Below are 21,819 nucleotides of genomic sequence, written 5' to 3' on the forward strand. Positions count from 1 at the left end.
CCCGCCGCGCGGGACCAGCCTCCCCGTTTCCTCATCCTTGTGTGGGAGCGCGGGCTCCCGCTTTGTCGCCCGGGCCGCATCGGCCCTCAAAGTGATCCTGCGGTTCCTTGTCTCGTCCCGGGGCCTTGTAATTCGAGGTAATGCATCGGCGGGGGTTCCGGGAGGGAAAAAGAAAAAAACCCAAATAAAGCAGTTGGTAGCGTGGCCCGTGTCGCTTTGTTTGCAGACAAAGGAAGGCCTTGTGGTTCCACGCAGGAACCGTTGTGTGGGTCCTACCCCTTCAACTGTCACACTTTAAAAACTAACAAAAAAAAAACACATAAAGCCTTATAGGACGGATGTTCAGTGTTCTGTGGGTAAATAGTGACCTTTATGTGCTGTGCTTACCCACGTGCTGCCCTCCCCATGCGCTGTGTTCCCTATCAAACTTCAGGGTGGTTCTAGATGTGTGCATGCTGTAGATGTGATGGACTGCAGTTTTAAATACATTACAGAATTAAAGCTAATTATCCATCATAATAGTTATCTGAAAAAAAACTATGAGATTTCTTCTGAGGGGATGGACTTGGGCATATATGAAATCTTTTTTTTTTTTTTTGCTTTTGTAGGGTTTGATATAAATAAAAGATGGACTGGAGTGGAAAACATAATGGGCCAAATGATACAACTAATGATGGAACAGTGGTACGACTTCGAGGCCTGCCATTTGGTTGCAGCAAAGAAGAAATTGTTCAGTTTTTCCAAGGTACCTCTAGTGTAGTCTAAGTATAGTTGACTGAGTTTTCTTGTACGTTTTACACAATGTTTTGCACATTTTGAATTGTAATAGCTGTTAATGGGGTGGATGGGAGGGTTTGTGTTAAATTAGTTTATCTTAAGTAAGAATTATGCCCTGTAAATGAAGTACAAACAAGCTTAAATGTGGTAAAACACAGTGTGTCTCTAATTTGTCGAGGTGGTAAACCTGTTATGCATATTGGGATAATCTGAATGTTGTCATTTGGATCAGTTAGACTGATTGGAAGCTGTATTTCTTCATGTAACTTAGGTAGTTGTATTTTTGCATAGTTTAAACAGAAAAGAAGTATGGCTAAATCCATAAATGTTTAATGAAAGATCATTGGCTTGTATTGTTGGGTGATGGGGGAAACAAGGTGGTTTTCTTTTTCGTTGTTGTTGTTTAGATATGCTTTAAGTATTTGCTACAGATGGGAATGTTTCAGCCTTTAACACTGTTCCCCTTGATGGGGTTATTTGTCCTTGGGTTAAAGGGTTGGAAATCGTGCCAAATGGGATAACATTGACGCTGGACTACCAGGGGAGAAGCACAGGGGAGGCCTTCGTGCAGTTTGCTTCAAAGGAGATAGCAGAAAATGCTCTGGGGAAACACAAGGAAAGAATAGGGCACAGGTGGGGATGGAGAGTTTGGGATGGTGTTACATCTTTATTTTTGGGGGTTGTGGGTCAGTAATGCTTTTGGGGGGTTGGGGACCATTATACGGAACTGGGTGTTTTTAAGAATTTTTATAACTGATCCTAAGTTAACTTGGGAAATACAGTAGATTTGGGGGGTGGGGGAGACAGTATTGCTCTGGGTAGTTTGATAAACTCAGAAAATTGTTTCAGTCATTCTTGTGTAGGGTAATTTGTGGTAAATGCTACTATAGCTAGACATTGTTTTTCAACAGTATGTTTCTCATACTGGAAAGACATGTTGTATGCTTAATTTGTACAGCTAGAATTTTCACATAGTAATTTTTGCCACTGTATAGTGTTGTGGGGTTTTTTATACACTTAAGATTCTTATGGTTTTGAGGAGAAACTTAAGCTGTATGGTGTCGCTAGTCACTTTTACTGGATTGTACATTTAGTTATAGAAAATGTATGGCCTTTTATAATATTCAAACAGCTTATGCATGTATTCTCATTGGTACTTTGAAAATCCTCTTTTATTAGATATATTGAAATCTTCAAAAGTAGTAAGAGCGAAATCAGAGGATTCTGTGACATGCCAAGAAGAATGATGGGACAACAACGACCTGGACCATATGATAGACCATTAGGAGGAAGAGGGGGTTATTATGGAGCTGGGCGTGGAAGTATGTATGACAGAATGCGTCGAGGAGGTGGTGGATATGACGGTGGTATGTTTATCTAATGAATGGAGGTTCTGTTGGCAGTTTAATGTTTCTGACATCTTTGTCAAGAAATAAATAAATGGCAGTAGCTGCAGTAGCCGTTAGGTTTGACACACTTCTCTCAAAAAATTATTACTTGCAATGTGTAAAAAATGTGGCTTAGTATTTAAGATGAACAGAAATAATAAGGAAACTGTATTTTCATCAGAATTTGATCTCTCACTCACATGTGTCGGTCTTTTTACTATGTAAACGGAAATTTACGTTTGCATTCTGTTCAGAAATCCAGGTTTAACAGTCTGTAGAGGCTGTTTGCATACTTCTGGGTGCCCAGAGACTGAAAAATTGAGTCTTGTGCATTGTGAATTTTGAGTAATAATGTAATCATTCCTTCCTTTCTGTCCATTGCCCAGGATATGGTGGCTTTGACGATTATGGAGGCTATAATAACTATGGCTATGGAAATGATGGCTATGATGACAGAATGAGGGATGGGAGAGGTAAAAAATATTCTTTTTAATAATTTTTTAATAAAGATTGTTATATTATTTGAGTTGTAAGACATAGTATTTCCAAGAGAGAAATAATTGCTTTCTTCATGACATCCTTTTTTTAAATAATGTTGTTTAAGAAAGGGGGGAACTGGGGAATCTTAGGGAAAGGTAAATACGTTGCTTAGGATGTCTTCTGGTTAAGTGTTTGGGTTGATACATGGGAAGTGTAAATATCTTACATCCAGTGGTATAAAGTCAGTGCTTTCAGAAAAACAGCAGTAATGACTTTCCTGGCTTTTCACAGTGATCTTACAGGTGTGTGGTTTTGTTTTGGTTTTTTTCAATAGGCATGGGAGGACATGGCTATGGTGGAGCTGGAGATGCAGGGTCAGGTTTCCATGGTGGAGGTCATTTTGTTCACATGAGAGGACTGCCTTTTCGAGCAACAGAAAATGATATTGCTAATGTAAGTACAATGGGAAAGAGGGCTTTCGAATGTCAGGAGTTTGCATGTTCTTGATCGATCGATAGCTCCAACGCATCTGCGAATTAAAGTCATGGCACTTTGTTTTACAAAGCTTAGTAGTAAATGAGCTTTTTTTTATTAAAGTAGTGTTGATGTAAGACTACTGAAAAAGTCAGCCAAACTGTATGTAATATTAATCTCTGTACTGTCCGCATTTTAATTTCCATAGAAGGAGTATTGGAGACAGCACAGTTGTTGCAATCAGTATCCTCATTTGAGGCTTTCAGAAGTTTAACTGAAGATGTATAATTTTGTAGAAGAGTAATAGCAGATGTGTAACTTCCTTTGTAGTTTGTGTATTTGTGTGTTGATCTGAGACTTGTTTTAGGAGGGACAGAGTGGGAGAACTCTAGAGAGCTGTGTTCTGCTGGAGGGGAAGGTGTCCCACTGCTTGTAAGAGATGAAGGTGGCAGATAAAAGCACACTTGCAAGATTTTGGGAATACATTCTTGTGTCAGTATAGATGTGGTTTTTGTAGGGGAAGAAAATGTCCTGCTATATAAGGCCTGGTTTAAACATAGTCTGTCTTCAGGGGAGCTCCATCTTTGTTAGTTGCACCTATATAATGCAGAACTCCACTCTTAAGCTTGTGCTTATTTTCTTCTTTATTTTTTTAGTTGAGCTATGTTTTCTTCTATCAGTTTGATTGTTTTCTTAAGTCTCAAGGATCTGGGAGCACAAGGGCCAGCCTTCAGGATTTAATTGTTATTGCAAGTAGTACTTCAGTAGCATACCAAAGGTTCATTTGCACATACTGCAAGTCTGTTGGTCAGAAATAGCGCTGGATCTCTTTGAGTTCTGTAGCAAGGAAGATGGGCACCTTTTTTTTTTTTTTTTCCATAAGTATGCCCCTGCTTTGAGAAAGGTATTTGGCTCTGCTTCTTCAAAAACAAAGGAATTCTTTTCCTTTTCCAGGATGGCATCATATTAGAAATGGTTGCTTAAAGTGAGGTGTGGTATCTTTGTTTTTAAAGAAAGCTAAAGCTTTGTAGCTGGAGCTCTTTGAATTGTGTAACAATAATAGATTTATGTGGTAAGATGAGATTAAATTAATGTGATGCTCCACTAACCACTGGGGAAAAAAAATTACCTAGCTTGAATTCTCCATTCATGTGATTTTGGTTTGTTTTTATTCTTAGTTTTTCTCACCATTGAACCCTATAAGAGTTCACATTGATATTGGTGCAGATGGAAGAGCCACAGGAGAGGCAGATGTTGAATTTGTAACACACGAGGATGCAGTAGCTGCCATGTCCAAGGATAAAAATCACATGCGTGAGTGTCATGTTCACTTAAAGCTTTCATTGACCAGGCTTTGGCAGGATATGTAAGGGTTTAAACTGCACTTTTTGTGGACTTCACTTACTTGTAAGGTGGCAGTTTTTTGGCTTTGTAGCTCTGTGCTTCTGATTTCTGAAACAAAATCCAAAGTAAGTGTGTTTTGTTTCCTCCAGAGCATCGATACATTGAACTGTTCCTGAATTCAACTGCTGGAGGTGGTTCTGGAATGGGAGGCTATGGCAGAGATGGAATGGGTATGCATTGGTTCCAGGCTTATCTGACACTGTGCCAAGTCTAATGAGTTCTCAACTTGTAACAATGCACTTTCTGCTTTCCAGATCAAGGCTATGGCTCTGTCGGTAGGATGGGAATGGGTAGCAATTACAGTGGCGGTTACGGAACTCCTGATGGCTTGGGTGGATATAGTAAGTAGAAGTTCTGTTTTAAATGTATTTTGTAAGAATGTTGCTAACATCCATCTTCTGATGGATGATAGGGATAGAAGGGTGGAGGGCTTTGTGTTGCTGGGAGAAAGGGAAGGAGGGTAGTGGTTTAATTTAAACCGTCAATCACTTGGGGTTTTAAGCATTTTGCTGCTGCAGCAAATGCTTGTTTAGAAAAGTAGCACTGAAGTATTGTTATTTAAGTGTAAGTTAAGTCATCTTCAACCAACTGTTCCATATTACCCATCACATTTTTTCTTTTTTTAAGGTATGTATGCGTGACCTTGTGTCAATTGTTTGCAGGTCGTGGCAGTGGAAATAGTGGAGGCTACTATGGGCAAGGCAGTATGGGTGGAGGAGGATGGCGCGGAATGTATTGAAGGACAGCCTTGCCTCTGCAAAACATCCTGGAAAAAACAGTCTCTGGTCTACTAGACTTTCTTACAAAATTTAATTTCTTTTGTATTTTAAAAACTTTATAATGACTGAAGGAATGTGTTTTCACAATATTATTTGGTAAGCAACAGATTGTGATGGGAAAATCTGTTTTCTGTAGGTTTTATTTGTTGCATACTCTGACTTTAAATAAATTTTTATATTCAAACCACTGATGTTGATACTTTTTATACTAGTTACTCCTAAGGATGTATTACATATTCAAGACTATGGGTGAGTTAAGATGTTGTACTATGGTTCAATAAAGGTGGTTGTACTTGTAACTCCTATTAACACTGAATCAGTTCTATGTAATCTTGGTGTAGTAAATGAGTTTGAAAAATTCACTTGTTTAAGGGCAGAGAGGTAGATGGTAGAGTAGTTTATTTGGTAACAATCTTTCCTAAACCCTTTTGATAAGTTGTATGCATGTAATAATTTCAACACAGCCTAAACTTGTGGAGGCTAAAAGTCATTGTTCCAGCCTTCTTCCTTGTACCACCAGAGTCTGCTATCATCTTCAACTGCACAACGGCATAAACAAGTACTGACGGAGTTTTGTGCCTCCACAAAACCAAGCAATGACCGTTAGTGCCAGGCTTTGCTGTAGAACGCTAGATAGCGCATTTCACACGTGTAACTTGCAAAGCAAACTAAAACACTAGCCCAGCTTTTAGCTAACATCAAATAGGTCAAATACGAGTTAATTTGAAGCTATCACTGTAGCATTTTTTTCACAAACAACTGCTTTTGGGAAGAATGGGGGATTTGGAAGCAAGTTAGACTTCATTAATTTATTGTATTTAAACATGATTCAGCCTTTTTTGTTGTTGCATAGAGCTGATTTGTCTGTATTTGTTCAAAACTTGACAAGTCATTATATAGATGAGCTCATTAGAACCAAAGTATCTCTAAAATAAAAACTAAGCCCAATACTTGTTAAATAACACACAATGCAAACACATTGATCAAACTGTGCATTTGTGACATGTAAGATATGTAAGAAACTATTGTTTGGAGACACTTAACATACCTGATATGTAATGAAAAAAAGGTATTTATTCTTCTGAGCCAGTGTGATCACCCAAATTAACTGCTTTGTCCTCAATGCCTCCCTTAAAATGTCAAATGTGATCTTGGGTATTGAAAGTCTGTCACCTGTTTTTGCTAGTACTGTGTTATATATGTAATAAATGTCTTATTGTGGGAGAGGAGAATGGAGTTTATTTCACCAGAGAGTGTATTCTTGTGTCCAAGTGACTGGAAATAACAGCTGAAAGGGTAATGGGCATAGGACACTTTCCAAGGGCTGGAATATTTTTGAAGAGGAAGAGGTGGGAAGATGAGATCTTAACACCAGTGCTCTTACAGGGCTTTGTTTTTACTCCGTGATCTTAAAAACTAGTGGGATCTTGTCTGCAGCTGGAAAAACATGTGTTTTGTAAACTAAGATGGCAAAGGTCAGGACAGAGTTAACCTGATTGCAGGAAAAAGTATCTTGCAGTAAGGTAGAGGACATCACACTTAATGGGAGCATGTTTTTTCTAGCAGCATAGCAGGTAGATACCTGAAAAACAGTGTCAGCTCTGTACCATTTCCTCACTCGGGTATTCTTTGTGTTCCATTTTGTGAGAAGGCACACTAACACCTGTTTTAAGACTTACCTTTTAAGAACAAGCTGGGCATTACACTTTGACCTATTTTGTATAACCAAGCAATCTGCAAAAAGGACACTAAACCTGAGTGTTGATGAGTGAAATGCCCCTGTATTGGTCAGCGAATCCCTTCGGGCTGCCCTGTCTCCTCCACGGTGACACTTCACCCTGTAACAGGAGGAGCATTCAGCACTGAACCTTTCACATCACTTAAGCAGCGTTTAAATTGCAGAGGAATTTTTTTGAGAAGGAAACCTATGAAAAAAAGACAGCTCAGACAGCGAGGAAGTTTTAATCACAAAGTTCAAACATTTCTTGGTACACAAAGGTACTGTTTAGTCTTTGCTGTGAAGAGTACCAGAAGCTGAAATGTGTGTTTGCCAACTGGGAACAGCTGAAGCGAGCAGCTCTGTGCTGAATGCCAGGAATCCGCTGGGTTTTCCTTGTGCTTTCAGAGAAGCAGGTGCAAACACGGTAAGTGAACCACCTTGGCAATAAGGCTGGTGCGGCTCCTGTGATCCCTGTGTGGGGATGAGGAGGAGCGGGTTTTTCTGTTTACTTGCTACTGCCCCCAGTTCATTAAGTCAGAAGTCATGTCCCAAGAAGAATTATAAACTAGGCTGCTCCAATACTGTGAACGGTTACCGTTTCTTTTTGATGAATGCAATAGGTATCCCACGGATCTCAAGGATTATTTAGAAGCACAATCTGCCAAGAACAGGGCTTTATAAAAAGGCAAATGTACAGAATTAATGATAGTGTGGTCCAAAAAAAAAAAAAAAAAAGAAGCAGGCCAGGTATGTAGCTTGATGCTAAGGGAAATAAAACCACATAGAACATACAGTATTCACCATTTTGTCCAAGGCAGAAGTTTGACTTTAAGTAAAAGCAATATGAATAATTATCCACTACTTCAGTGACATTTTCCCATGCAAATACAGCAGCACAGAGAAGAGGAAAAGATTGCAGCTAAATAATGGAAGTTTAATTTCCTGCATGTTATAGAAATGCACTACATTCTTATTTAAAAAGATTGCCTATTTTAAAAATTACTTTGTTTAGTTGCACTTTTTGAAAAGTTACTTATTAAAGCAGTACAGATTAGCATAATCTATATCCTAGATCAAACCCTGCTGCCTCCATACCTGCCCTACATAAAGCCCACTGGAAAACACTCTCGGAATACTTCCAGGAGGTGTGAACAGTACTTGGTTTATGTCATTAGCAGGGTAGTTCCCCACTCCCCAACATATGCAGAGACTTTCTAAGCAACTTGAACAAGTCATAGTAAAATATTCAAAAAACTCTGAATTACAAATTTAAATAAAGTGACATTATTCCCATTGTTTAGTTGCTGATCAATTAAATTTATTTTCTTCCAAAAGCTATTTACAGATTTACAAGTATTTGTTTTGTATTTTACAAAAAGTTACGTTATATAATTTTAAAAACATTTTTATTTACAAATGCTACGTAAGCAACTATATTGAGGTGTTAAAAAGAACAGTTGTATTAGCTTTTACGATATTAACTAAACACCTATCTTCAAAAGACAAAGCTAAGCAAAGTGTAAGAAAAATTAAAAGACCTGTTTCATAGCCTCCCTTGCCTGTTAGAATATTCCAAGCCTATGGCAGAAAGAACTACTGGGGCGATAATTCTGCTGCTGGCTCGTCAGTGCTGACCAGAGGGTGGAGATTCCACAGCTGGGCCCCATCACATGAGCAGCCAAAACCAAGTTTGTTCGGGTTTTCACCAAAAAGATTGGTTCCAGTGCAGTGAGGTAAGAGTGAGGGACAATGTGTCAAAGGATGTATTTGTATCTGCCTAGGGGAAGAACAAGGATTTACATTCCAGCAGAAGTTGCCATCAGTGTGAAGAGTGGTCACACCTAGACGCACGCAGAAGTACTCTGGAAAAAAAACGAAGTTTAGGAACAAACTCTGGAAGTTTGAGAAAATAAGGAAGAACCTTCCTGTCTGACACAGAAAGGACGCAGTTCCCAATAACTAATCCTAGTCTCTCTTGGTGGCAGATTCACTCTGCTTCTACAGCTACATGTACAAGCTTGAAGGCATGACTTACATGAAAATAACCCAGATATTTGATCAAGCTTACAGACAAATGTCAGGCAAAAATTTTGTGGTGGACATCACTCTTTCAATGGAAAGCTGGATATGTCAAATTAATAGTAATTTTTTAAAATTATTCAGCAAAATGCACCTTCTTTCATCAGGTGCCCAGAGGCAGGGCTTGTTACCTGTCTGGCAAACATCTGTGACTACAGAGTCATCAGTGCAATATTCTTGGATGCATCAAATCTTGATCATTGAGGGAAAGTAAACAAGTACGGTAGTTGGCAATAACCTATCGGACCACTGCATTAATTGCATTACTTTTTAAAAATACTATTTAAAACTAGCTACCGCACAGTTTTGCTTCACAACAGCATCTCACAGGCACATTCTGCAGCAGAATTAGGTTGGACTTGGTGCAGACTAGCCTGTAAAAGCAGGCAAGGGTATCACCTCTTTGAAGTTCATGGTAAGGACTAAGATACTGATCAGATACATGGTGACACTGAGACTCCTCTATAAGCCACCCTGCTTCCTCCGAAAGAGCTTCTGCACCATGTGTTGGACTAACACTGTCGTCTGTGGTTTTAACACGTGCATTTTCTATGTTTGGGTCCCATTTTCTCGATCTGTTTCAACAGGAAGCAGACAAGTAACTCCTCCGCAGTACCTTGAAAATGCAACTTTAGGCTGCTTACCTAAAATTCTGGAAATAGCACTCTATGTTCTCTAGTTGTTGTTCTTTTGTTTTAACAGGATGAGCTAAATACCAAAAGGTAATAAACTTCTTGTAAAACAATCTTATGGCACATTAGAAGAGCACCTCTGTATAAGTATTGCATGGCAGGAATCACAGACCCGAACAGGCTTTGGTGAAGAAGGCAGAGGCAGTTCATTGTCAGAACAGGCATTGCAGAAGATCTCACCACAGTTTCTACAATGATGCTGAATAATGGGGAAAAGAGGGAGGGAAGAAAAGGGAAAAAAAAATATACAATTGAAATATACGTGGTAATTGGACAAACCATATACACAGAGAAGTCTGAAACATGATTCCTTCCACTTCTTTGGTCTAAGCATGGAATCAGTTTTCAAAAGATAATTCACCTAAATCCCGATCTATGATGCAATCCTAGACAGACGGCTGTCTACGATTGCATCATAGATAGATGGTCTGTCTAGGACAGTATGTCTATATATATATATCTTTATATATGTAAACATATATGCTTTGTAGATTTTGTTCAATACCTGGATTAAGAAGACACTCTGCCATATAAAAATATAACTGATGATACTCAAGAGAGTGGATGGTTCTGTCAGACACCTAAATGAGATTTAACATTAAAAGGCAAAATAAAAATTCCTGCACACATTAATAAAGCCCGGAAATTATAATCACTTTTTACTTTATGACAATAAACTCATAATTTCTTAGTCTATTGTATAAAAAAAAAGTCATAAAAATACTTCCATGTGTCAACTTTTAACAGTGCCAGAGCTGACAAGTCCTGGAGATGATGGTTCCACAAAGTAGGCTGAAAAATTTTAGGTATGCTCCTTTGTGGCACTTCACCAAAAGACAGTGCTGCTTTTGATATTAGGGCCCAGCTGCATTGTACACATCAAAGATGTAGAAAGGCATCTCAAAAATAACTATGCATTCATCTAAGCACTGACATTTCATGCTGTACCTCTAAGGTAACATTTTTCACACAATACCTGTAAACAGGCTGGAAAAAAATTTGTTAGTCTTACCTTCCTTTTGGAAAGAGAAAATTCCTTTTCACATAACTTGCAGTGTGTAGCTTCTTTGTCCTTCAACCAAACCTGGCCCTGGAGAAAAAATTATTGTACCTATATGTATCTGGTGAAGTTAAACTGTGGGTTCCAGGGGACAAGACAAATCAATAGCAGTACATTTACTGCCTGAATTGCTTAATGCCCCGAGACCCGTATCATGTCACAGGGACTCTAAAGCAGTACAAGTCCACTCCAAAACACTGCAAAGCCTTATGAGAGAAGACAGGGGAGGAACAGGTGCCAATAGAACATGCTTGAGGTAGTAAAGCTGGTCAATGGCTGAGCTGGGAAAAGCAGAAATGGATCCGAGTCTCAGAGCTGAAGCCTATCTCCCTGCTCATCGCACAGGAACAGTCCACAAGACACAGGGAAGCAAAAAAACCAGGACAGTGTCAAGAACTGTTAATTCCCTTCTTTCTAAACCAATTAATAAAACCAGGAATCTGCTCAACAAAACCATCTCACACACCTTTACTTGGATTGAAATAGTAGGCAAGGTGACATACCACGTGATCAAACATGTGCAGACACCATCTCTGAAGTGCTCCCCACATAACTCTTAAGAAAGTTACAAACCTCTTCACATTACAAATGGCATTTCGTCAGCTTTGATGCTACAAGTTTACTTAATTCCTAGGATGATCAAATATTTATTGACCAGTGAGAAGCAGCAATAGTTTAAGCTCAGTTGGCTACATATTCTGGGACAGACACATTTTGTAAAATACAGAAGAGTGTACCCTTGCATGAAAAGTTATTGAAATGCATAGCTGTACATCAAACTAGAAAAATGAAAACCAACAGAGTATCTTTTCCCCATGAGGTTACAGGGAGTCTGTTGTTAACGCCCACTGAAGGAAGTCATACAGGGAGTCCCTTCTGAATAGTTGCTGTTGGAGAGAGGTCTTCTCAGGATCACAAAACATTTCAAAGAGAACAGTCAAAAAAAAGGTACTACTAACCTGCAATGCTTTGTTCGCTTCTTTTATATCTTCTATTTTCAGCTTTGATCTAAAAAACAAGATAATGCTACTTCCAACTTCTAGATTGTCAGTTACAGTCTAACAACTTTTAAAGTTGTAGGTATTTAAAAAATTGTAAGCAGAGTACTCTGAACTTTTAGTTAGTATTTTATATTACAGCAGCATCCAGGAGATGTAATCAATACCACGCCCTGCTGTACTTGACACCACACAAAGAGAAGCTCTCTCCAAAGAGCTCAGGATCCTTTGAATGGCTGTAAATGCTCTCTCCAAAGAGCTCGGGATCCTTTGAATGGCTGTAAATTTGCTTGGGGTTACATGGATAGGAGACATTTGTACCAGCACAGCTCGGTGCAAATACCTAAAGCTAGCACACAGCATTTGTTCAAAACCAGAATTTAAACCTCTGGACTCCTCCAAGACCACATTACGTCATTATGGAGAAACCAACCTCTCCACAGCCAGCCAGTGCCAACCCACTCAGAACTGACTGAGTCGCAGTATATATTCTACTAAGTTACTCTAAAGCGCATTAAAGACCACACTGGTCACAGCAAAACTACTTAGAAGGTAGAGATCACGAAATGAAACTTGTAAACAACATGTAACATTAAGGAGAACTGTGCTCAGAGCTTATTGCTCACTATGGCCTGGAGGGGTTTTGATAAGGTAACACCTTAAATCCTCTGCAGACTCAGCAACAATGGCCTGTGACTTGTCACATGGAGAATCTTCCTCTTCTCAAACAAAGGAATCCATGAGCACGCATCCTCACAAGAAGATAATCACTGTCCTGCTGGAGGCAGAGCTGTTATCTTCTACCTGGGTTCTTCTTTGGGAATGCCAGGACACGCAAACCAGACAACCATTTTCAATGCAGAACAACTCCTAATGCCCCCAGGCCCTTCTAAACTGGGATTTTCTGTTCAGAGCACTAGGAACTCACCCAAGAGTTCACAGCTAGCCCACCAACCAAAAATAAAAATAAACAGACCTGACCTAACTAGACATACTTCTTTTTGATAACTGGCTAGGTAATACTGTCATATACAGTCTAATTCACATGACCATCATTTTTCTTATTTCACGGTTATATGACAAAAATAATCATTATCATTAATAACGAATTTACTCGCTCAGCTTGGATGCCAGTTCTTGGAGAGCAGCTTCTTGGTCTTGACATATCCTTTTCAGTTGCTTGTTCTTTTCCTGAAGTTTAAGGAAGTCCTTAAAGCAAAAAAAGCAAAATGAACAAACAAAACAAAAAACCCCAATTATTCTCAAAAGAGTATTTGCCTACTGCCTAGAAAACTGCTGCTACCCAAAGCTGATCTTACTGAGAAAGCCACGTGAATGAATGGTCCATTACACTCACTCATAAGATTCCCAAATCCAACATGAATCTCAGGATTAAACACTCTTACACCCCAAGAGATGAAGCATTTTTGCTTCTGCAGTCCCCTCCAGGAAGAAAATAAGAACAATTGGTTGCAGAGATCAGCAACACTATATAGCCATGTATACCAAGTCAGAGGTGAGATAGGAAAATGAGGTTTTCATTTTTCCTTATTCAAAGCACTGAGTTCTGATGTGAAGGCTAAATGGGGAGTAAAAGACCCTCTTTTTTCCTTAATCTATTTGTGAGAATACAATAATCTAATCTTTCTTATCTACTTGCGGAAATTCTTAACACTACCATGTGTAAGTCCATAATTAACTTATCAGTCAACTTCTAAACTACTAGTCAAGTTTTACTGCAGAATTTACTTTTTTAAGGTTAATTATTTCTTGTGTCTCTATTCTGAGATGAGATACAGTTTCCTTTTCCTTTTCAAGATCATCCTCTAAGGCTTGCCGCCACTCTTTTTCTATCTTCAAATCTGTTTCCAGCTGAAGCCTAGAAAATGCAAAACAAAATAAACAATCACTGTGCACAACAGTATCATTTTTTAAAAATAAAAGTTAGTTTATTTCCGGGTGCAATGTACTATTATCAAAATAAACAAATTATCAACTTACACATTTTCTAAAATGGAAATAATGTATCAATATCATAATATTTTAGACACTGGTGTAATAAACAAAACAAAACACTGTCACTTTGAAAATGTTTTTAAGGAGAAACGTATTTAAAGGACCAAGAATACAGCATCATTTTGAAGAGCTGACCTTTGTAATAAATGAGCAAGAAGATTAACCACAAAATTCTAAAATACTTTTAAAACATGCATAAGGGAAAGCCCCCTTAGCCTTACATAGCTTGTTTCCAAAATAAAACAAACCAATCACTCACCCACCCTGCCATTGGTGATGCAGACAATGATTGCATATATCTCTGGTGCTTATAAAAGTTATTTAACTTTACACCCTTAGACGCGAATCTTCTATTTTAGACTAAGGCTTATGGCATTTTGAACAGAATTGAAAATAAAGGAGGAAAGACTTTGAATTACCATTTTTATTGAGCTTCCTACATAGCTGAGGTTTAACATAAAGAAGGATCTAAATCCTATATGTTTAACTGGAGTCCAGTTAAAGGAATTCGGGCTACCCTGATGGAAGATCCACTCTAGCTGGAATTTCGCTATCAGTTTCATGGAAGAGTTGGTGTTTGGAATGTTACAGAGAAACCAAAGGATGGAAGCACACTGCTCAACCTTCTAGATATAAATCGTGCCAACACAATAAAAGAGGAAAAAATCTGAGAGTAGTCATGCCAGGTTTTTTTATGGAAAACTTGTATCCACATTAATTTTCCTGTTTTAAAACCAAAACCGATTTTAAAGGAAAGACTTACATTTTGGGACACTACCTCAGCATCTGGCTGGAAAAGATCAGAAGTGAACATGACCTTGAGGTTTCAGAATTGCAGAATTCTAAGGCTGGGGTATGAACTGTTCTTTTGCCAAAATATGCAAAGATGACTGTGGTAGTAAAGTGAGCATTTGTCATGGCAGTTAAACAAGCTTATTAACATTCAGACTTGTAAGAGAGGCAGGGCAGGCTAATAATGGGACTGGGAATCACTAATTTTTAAGCCTCAATCCTTGTTGTGCCACATATCTGTGCTGCTTTAAATAATTTACTTGTTATCTTTCCAAACAGGAAAAAAATTTGCCCTTACAGGGAGCTTTTTACATTACCTGTTTATTTAAATCAGTACTGAAGGATTTAACAGGAGAAAGGGTAGAGGGTTGGCCTTTATATTCCTTTTTAATATTTATGATTCCAGGGGATTTTTATTTTTTATTTCCTGCACAGTGGTAAGTTAAACCACTTCTACCTTATCCATAAGCCTGATCAACTAGACTATTCTTATGCCATTTCTGTTGAAGTTTACACTACTACATACTTGTGGGTTTTGTTAAAAGTGTGCATTACTACTACTATTACTACATTATGTACTTTCCCTCACTTATGATAATTTCCTTGTGAATTAAGATGGCACTTTTAGACAAAAAGTAATTATGTTCTTCCCCCTCCTTTCAAGCTGCACACCATTTTAGAGGCACACAAAGATAGCTTGACTTTCTTGGAACGGCATATTTTCTTCCACCTTGCCAGTACCACACAAGAAGACCTTTAGTATTTACATTCTGTTCAAAACCATTTATCAACAACCAGCCTGTAATAAGGCACAGGACATACTGCAATAGAGAAGGCTTAGTGCTGTATATTTTTCCAAACAGGAAAGATATACTTACAGCTGTTTCTCCTTCTGGGAGAATTCTTTCTGCAGACTTTCAGTTTTATTCACATATTCCTGTTTAAGTTTCTCATCCTCAGCCTCAGCCTCCATTTGAGCCTTCTCTGCTTGCTGCAATCTGGTGTAATTCAAATCAACTTTGGGTAAAACTGAAGCTAGAACTAGGGTGTAGAGGGTGAAGAAGACAAATAAAAGAAAAATGGGGAAATAGAAACATTTCTAAATAAAAACAAAGTTTGGGGGAAACTCACAGAACTCAAACGAGAAATCCATACAATGCCTAGAGAACTAGCTCCTGGTTTTCCATACAGTAAGAGAGTAATTGCTGTAAGTAATCACTGTTTTATTTTATGCTCATGAATAACAGATGCCAAAGCATGATGATACATATTTTAGAATTGAAGCGTATACCTTAATGCCTTTTTTTTTTCCTTTAGCATATGCTCATGTGTTATTTTTGGAAGTTTGGGTTTTTTTTTTTTAATAAATCCTGTAAAAGTACTTGTCTTGTACTAATCACTCATTACGACAGGGCAGAGCATGTGTTGTGCAAAAGGAGCTCAAAACAATTCAAGCATAAGGCTGAATACAGAGCACGGCAATCAGAGAGCAAAAAACCTTAACTAGCATAATACAGTGTGACACACCCTGACATCTCCCACTACATTTACAGAACTACCTCAACTACATCATATTATTAAATTAATTTAAATAATCTGTATTAAAAATAATGCATTCTTACACTGGTTAAAATAGCTCCATACTATAGACAAAATAAATTAAACTGATCAAGAAGTGAGGGATTGTTTGTTTTTTTTTTTTTAATTTAAGCTTTCCTTTCTGAATTCCAGGGGTTTGTTTCTGCTTCAGCTAGCACTCCCCTTGGAATCCATTAGGTCACTGTGGTTCCTCTTTGCTTTGTCACCTCTTCAGTCCAAAAAATGTGGATGTAATGTAGCAAAAGTAAAGGTACTAAAATGGAACTTGTGCTGTACCATTGCTACATCTGTCTTGAGGAAAAGGCAGGCGTAAAAAATGCTGTAGAATACTACTGAATGTCCCCACCTGCTGTGTCTTGTTTAACAAAATTGTTTCAAGGTCCTTTCGGGTAAGTGGTGGGAGAAATCTGTGACACTCTCTGTGCTTGATTTCTCACTTCCCAGCAGCTAGCTGAATGCAGAGTAACTCACAACTCCCAGTGTCAGCTAAAAAGAAATTAAGTCAGCAATATATCTACACCTGTGCTTCTACAGATGAAGTTGCAACAGCAGGGGTTTCCAAAAGCTGCCAGTAAACAACTGGAAAAAAGACTGGAATTAAACTACCTTATCAGGTGTGTACTAACTCACTCAACTATACCAGTTGTTTTAAGTCTGGTCCCAGTCACATCCGCAATGGCAGTGCACAGAGGGCCAAAACACATGTGGCAAGGAGAATACTGGGAAAAAGCAGGGTCCATTCACTGGGCAAAAGAAGCTGAATGAAGCTATACAAGACAGTAACACCAAAAGCAAATTAAAACCCTCCCAACATCACAAATAAAACTGCAGTGCAGTTTCCACAACCAAGGTAGCTTGCTACCCAAGAAACATGCTAGCCAACCCAGGCTACATCTCCATCCTCTAGACTAGCACCAAGACCAACTGTACCACTGTAGATCAGACAAATGCAGAGCTGGACCAAGTCTGCAGCAGGATTTGTGATTCAGATGATACTGAGGCAGATACTTATTTGCACAGATGACTGTGAGATGGTTAACACTCCCACTTGGGCTATGGTCTACTTGTTGTTTTATTCAGTGTTTCTGGTTTGGGTTTTCTTTAAGGATGGGAGATAGTTATTTTTCTTTTTCAGTAGCTAACCCATGTTAGAGGTTCTTTCTGATTCCAAATCAAGGAATAAGGTAATACATAATCATCAAGTAGAAACTCTTTCTGTGTTATTGCATCCTGCCCCCACTTTTGCAAACATATCCCCTTCTGCTGAAAGACCCTAAGATTCTCTTCCCAGTCAGCTTCCCCTCCGCACTTCAGAGCAAACTCTGGGATGCACATCAAGGGCAGTCAGAAACTAAAACTCTCCTGAATTTCTGCAGTGCAGGCACACAGCAACTCCAAGCAGAAACAGGAGTTGCAAAGACTCCCTAACAATGGGTGGAAGGCAGGAAAAGGGGTTAGGTGAAACCATAGGTTGTGATTACAGTGCAGACAAAGTCACAGACAGGCAAGATCCTCAGCTGACAAACAAGTTGGACAAGTTCAGGATCTGGGCCCTGAATGTAAATCATATTTATCACCGCAGCTTCCACTGCAGCTATCATGGTGCCACTGTGCTATGCGGGAGGAATCACAGCTACAAAATTTGCTAAAGCACGCTGCCCTCCCTGTCTGGAGCCCATCCAAGTCCAGGCTCCAAACACATTTTAACTCCATGAAAATATTTTCCTCCACATCATATCAGCAAAATGGAATTGTGCTTTAGCTGCTGTATCCCCAAGCCTTGTAATTCTCCCACTGTACATACTGAACATATATGTTGACAGCACCCTCTTTTTTTCCAATATATCATTCTGATATAGCATTCAACCTCCCTTCCCCCAACTCCTGTCACTTGGTTGAAGAAAACAGTGCTAGTTACAACTAACCAAAAAAAACCAACAGAGGTCATGCTTTTGGGATAAATGCAGCCTAAAAGCAAAAGAAATAGGCAGGGGAGAAGGGAAATACTATTCAGAAGGGCTACTTTTTAAATCTATCAGTATCATGAAGAATAGGAAAAAATCACTAGATTAGAAACAAATGTCATAAAACATACAAAGTAAAGATAGCTAAACTTTTAAAATAAACTTTGTTTGACAATTAAGAAGGGATTAAACAGCATTAGAAAACTAGCTTACATTTGCTTAATAATAGTGCAATAATTTACTCTTTTTTTTTCTTTTTTTTTTTTAAGAAGGGTAAAGTGAGATCAGAGATGATGTTCTTTCAAAAAATAAAATAGAACCAAGCTACGATCAGTTACAGTGCAGGATTTCTATTACCACTTTATATTTAAAATTGTAATTTCAAACTTTCTAAGGTGTATTTTATCAGCAATTATTTAAACACAACAGATCTGTAGGAGCTTTCAGAATGAGATATCTTTGACAAGTTTATACTGGTGCTGAGCTTCATTGCTGGCACATTTGATGAATGACATTGCAATAGTCCTAGTTTGAGTTAACAGATCTTTGTCACTTAACGAACGCAGTGGACAAAAATCAAAGACAGATGAAGGCAGCAAAATAGTAAAAAAAAAAATTGGGATAAAGGAGAAAAAGAAAAAAGAGGAAAAAAGGATGTCAATAAAAGAATATTCATGTCACTGTTTTTTAAATACATAACCATGTTTTTCATAATCACGTTTAAATGAGAAAAAAAGACATGTCAAACACCAACATGACAGGGCTTATGGGTGTGTTATATTTTACAATTAAAAAGATCAGTGTTGCATACAGGCCACTAAATTAAAACATATGAATCACATTGTAATATTATGTAATACATGCAGTCTAATGATAATGTAAATTCATGTACTGCAATGTTAGTCTTTCACTTTTTAACCTTTCAGCACAAAGGTCATTGTATCATTGAAAATAATGGTACTTCCAAAGCAATGGACAACAATTTTAAGAGCTTCAGCAAATACAGCAGCGATCCATGAAGGCATTAAATGTTTATATTAAGCACATGCTTAAGTATAAGCAAAACTAATGCTTTCGTTTCTATTGCATTTCATTCAGGTGGGGAAAAAAAAGAGGTAATAATGAATCAGAATTTTGAACAAGCTGAAAGAACAGCTTTTGATAATCAGCACAAAAACCTAGGACTGGAAGAAAGATAGTGGAAGAAACAAAATGAAATATTAAGTTTGCACTTAAAGTGTATTTGTTAAAAAAGAAAACAAAATCAAACAGTAAAGCACTAGTTAAAGTTTCAGAAAGGTTCTTTTTAAATTTTCTAGTTTAAAGTTACATTTCCGTGGCAACTGTGTATGAATGCAGTAAAAGATGAGCGGATGGAGAAATGAATGAAGAAAAACAAAGATGGGCCTGTACCTTTGTTCTAGTTGTTTCATAGTTGCATTAATTTGATTGGTCTTATCTTCTAATCGACCAATTATTTCATTCTTTTCTTTCATAGCATCTTCAGAAACCTGTGTTACAAAAAACGTTAAAACTGAAGTAGGTACACATTACACTGTTATCTCATGGGGTTTTTTCTTCAATATCCAAAAGGAAAAATGTTAAAATGGCTTCAGGTGTGGATTCTTTTCAAATTTTCCCATCTAAAAAATGTAGTTGACAGCACCTAAAATTTTATGTCTAGCAAATTTGCAGTTTTGTACTTCGCAAGTGTAGATACCGTAAAGTATACATTTTTCATTTTGGCTTCCTTTCTTAGTTAAATCATTTTGCAAGTCAACTTAAATTCACTGATCTTCTTTTTAAGTAGCCCATCAGAACCTTACAGATAAAGAATTAAGATGCTTAGCTCTGGAAATCCCTAATGTTCTCCAATTCTTATCAAACTACCAAACTAAAAATCTTTTAAGAATTTTACTGACACATTTCACAATTTTGACCATTTGCAGAGTGGTTACAACCACAGCTTGAAGATCTAAATAAAAAGGTAGAGCATTATCCTTGCCATATAGGTCAATCCTAACAACTGGTCCAGAAACAGCAGAAATTGGCCATGATTAAATGGTTTCACTCTGCCCAGGAAGTGGGTGTGAATGTCAACAAGCAAAATCCATGTTGCCCCCGGTCCCCAGAAGTATAGTGTTAAAAGAAAAACAACTCTCTCCAGATTCTAACATACTGAAGAACATTCTCTTCTTATTTTTCTTTCCAGCTCTATTTATATTTCTCTTTCCACAGCTGCAGGTGGAAAAGTAGCATCCTTTGCCCATCATCTCAATTATCTATCTGCACCATCCTCATTTCTTTCCCCTCATTCTGACAGATTTGACTGGCTTCTTGTGCCATTTTTGATAATTTATTCCATTTTTAAAAATTATGTTCTGCATAAATAATTCACTGCTAAACTTCCCTGGCATTTGCTTATTTGTTAATTGCATGCTGGGTTTCCGAGATCCATATTCTCCCAAAGAAGCACTACATTGTTACAGATTTTCTTAATTTGTTAACAGATTTTAAAAAAACAAACAAAACAACCTGTAATTAGCTTTTTCCATTCAACATAACCTTGTCTTCCAAATGCCTTTCCTTACTTTGAAAGTTTAGCTCTCGTCTTTAGCTCCTCACTAGGTGCCTGCGTTCTCTTGGGTTTTTATGCAACGCATGCCAAAAAGGGTCATTATCACTAGATACACTATTACCCTCTGTTCCAGCATCTTACTATTACTCTAAACAGCACGTTATTAGGCCATGATCTTATTCTCATACTCTTTTCTCCTATAAGCCCCCTAACATTAAATGACTAAAATCAGGAACTAGCAGTCAGTCGCGAGATCAGCTGCTCGGAGCCGTCCCAGCTCCCGACAGACCTACTGATCGCGAGCAAAGAGGGGTTTTTCGGGAGATTCCTTGCTAGGAAAACCCCGAAGTCAGCGGCGTAAACCGACTCCCGCCCTCAGCTCTGTCGCGAGAGGCTGACGTGGCACAGCCGTTGCCAGGGCGACCGCAGCCACCACCCCCTCCCCCGTGCTTAAATTCTTACCGGGAATTCTACAGCTAGCTCTCCCCCCACAGAGAACAACACCTACAGCACCAGAGGAGGCGGCTCCTGCAGTGGGACGCAGAAGTTCTTCTGGGTCCAGAAGCCTCACAGGGCAGCTGTAGGAGCAGAGTGAGCAGGCAGGGTTCCTCCAAGGAAAGTACTAGAGACCAGGAGAAGCACGGATATCCTCCCTGACTCTTCAAACACAATGGTGGGCACTCGTCTCAGAGCTAAGGCTGCTGCTTTGGCCAAGGGGTCTGCACCATCTTCCCCTGCGGTGGCTGATGCCTCCGTGCAGACAGAGCCTCAGATGGCACAGACATCTGTACAGACCTTGGTATGTGGGAGGTGCCTAAACCACTCTCCTGGGGTGGGGGTGGGAGACAAACCAGCCTGCAATAGGTGTGCCCAGGTGGACCAGCTCCTAGAACAGGTGGCCAAACTGCAGGAGGAAGTGGCAAGATTGAGGAGTAAAGTCAGCAGGAGACAGATTGGTGGAGCCGCACCCTACTATCCCTGAGTCAAAGCCAGGAGACAGAGGCTCCACAAGAAGCAGA

General features: G+C 38.7%; 2 protein-coding genes across 3 annotated transcripts; one reads left to right on the forward strand and one right to left on the reverse strand.

Annotated features, from left to right (window-relative positions):
• Positions 1–608: 608 nt before the first annotated feature.
• HNRNPH3 (heterogeneous nuclear ribonucleoprotein H3 (2H9)) lies at positions 609–6,526 on the forward strand. 2 transcript variants are annotated; one of them, XM_010075536.1, is made up of 9 exons: positions 609–745; positions 1,272–1,410; positions 1,957–2,144; positions 2,552–2,638; positions 2,980–3,098; positions 4,298–4,433; positions 4,613–4,693; positions 4,778–4,864; positions 5,186–6,526. In XM_010075536.1, exons 1-9 carry the CDS (start codon positions 628–630, stop codon positions 5,260–5,262), a joined length of 1,032 nt encoding a protein of 343 aa, XP_010073838.1. In that variant the 5' UTR covers positions 609–627; the 3' UTR covers positions 5,263–6,526. The 2 variants fall into 2 exon arrangements, with proteins under 2 accessions (XP_010073838.1, XP_010073839.1); XM_010075537.1 differs by having other exon boundaries at positions 1,957–2,099; positions 5,186–5,489.
• Positions 6,527–9,848: 3,322 nt separating this feature from the next.
• On the reverse strand, positions 9,849–20,568 carry LOC104463283 (RUN and FYVE domain-containing protein 2-like). Its single transcript, XM_010075538.1, has 8 exons — positions 20,515–20,568; positions 19,636–19,733; positions 15,538–15,657; positions 13,601–13,730; positions 12,966–13,060; positions 11,813–11,861; positions 10,806–10,883; positions 9,849–9,992 (listed from the first exon to the last, which is right to left on the reverse strand). The coding sequence occupies exons 1-8, from the start codon at positions 20,566–20,568 to the stop codon at positions 9,849–9,851; spliced, it is 768 nt and encodes a 255-aa protein (XP_010073840.1).
• Positions 20,569–21,819: the final 1,251 nt, after the last annotated feature.

This window comes from Pterocles gutturalis, unplaced genomic scaffold (assembly GCF_000699245.1).
Source record: "Pterocles gutturalis isolate BGI_N339 unplaced genomic scaffold, ASM69924v1 scaffold32447, whole genome shotgun sequence".
NCBI classification, from domain to species: Eukaryota; Metazoa; Chordata; class Aves; order Pterocliformes; family Pteroclidae; genus Pterocles; species Pterocles gutturalis.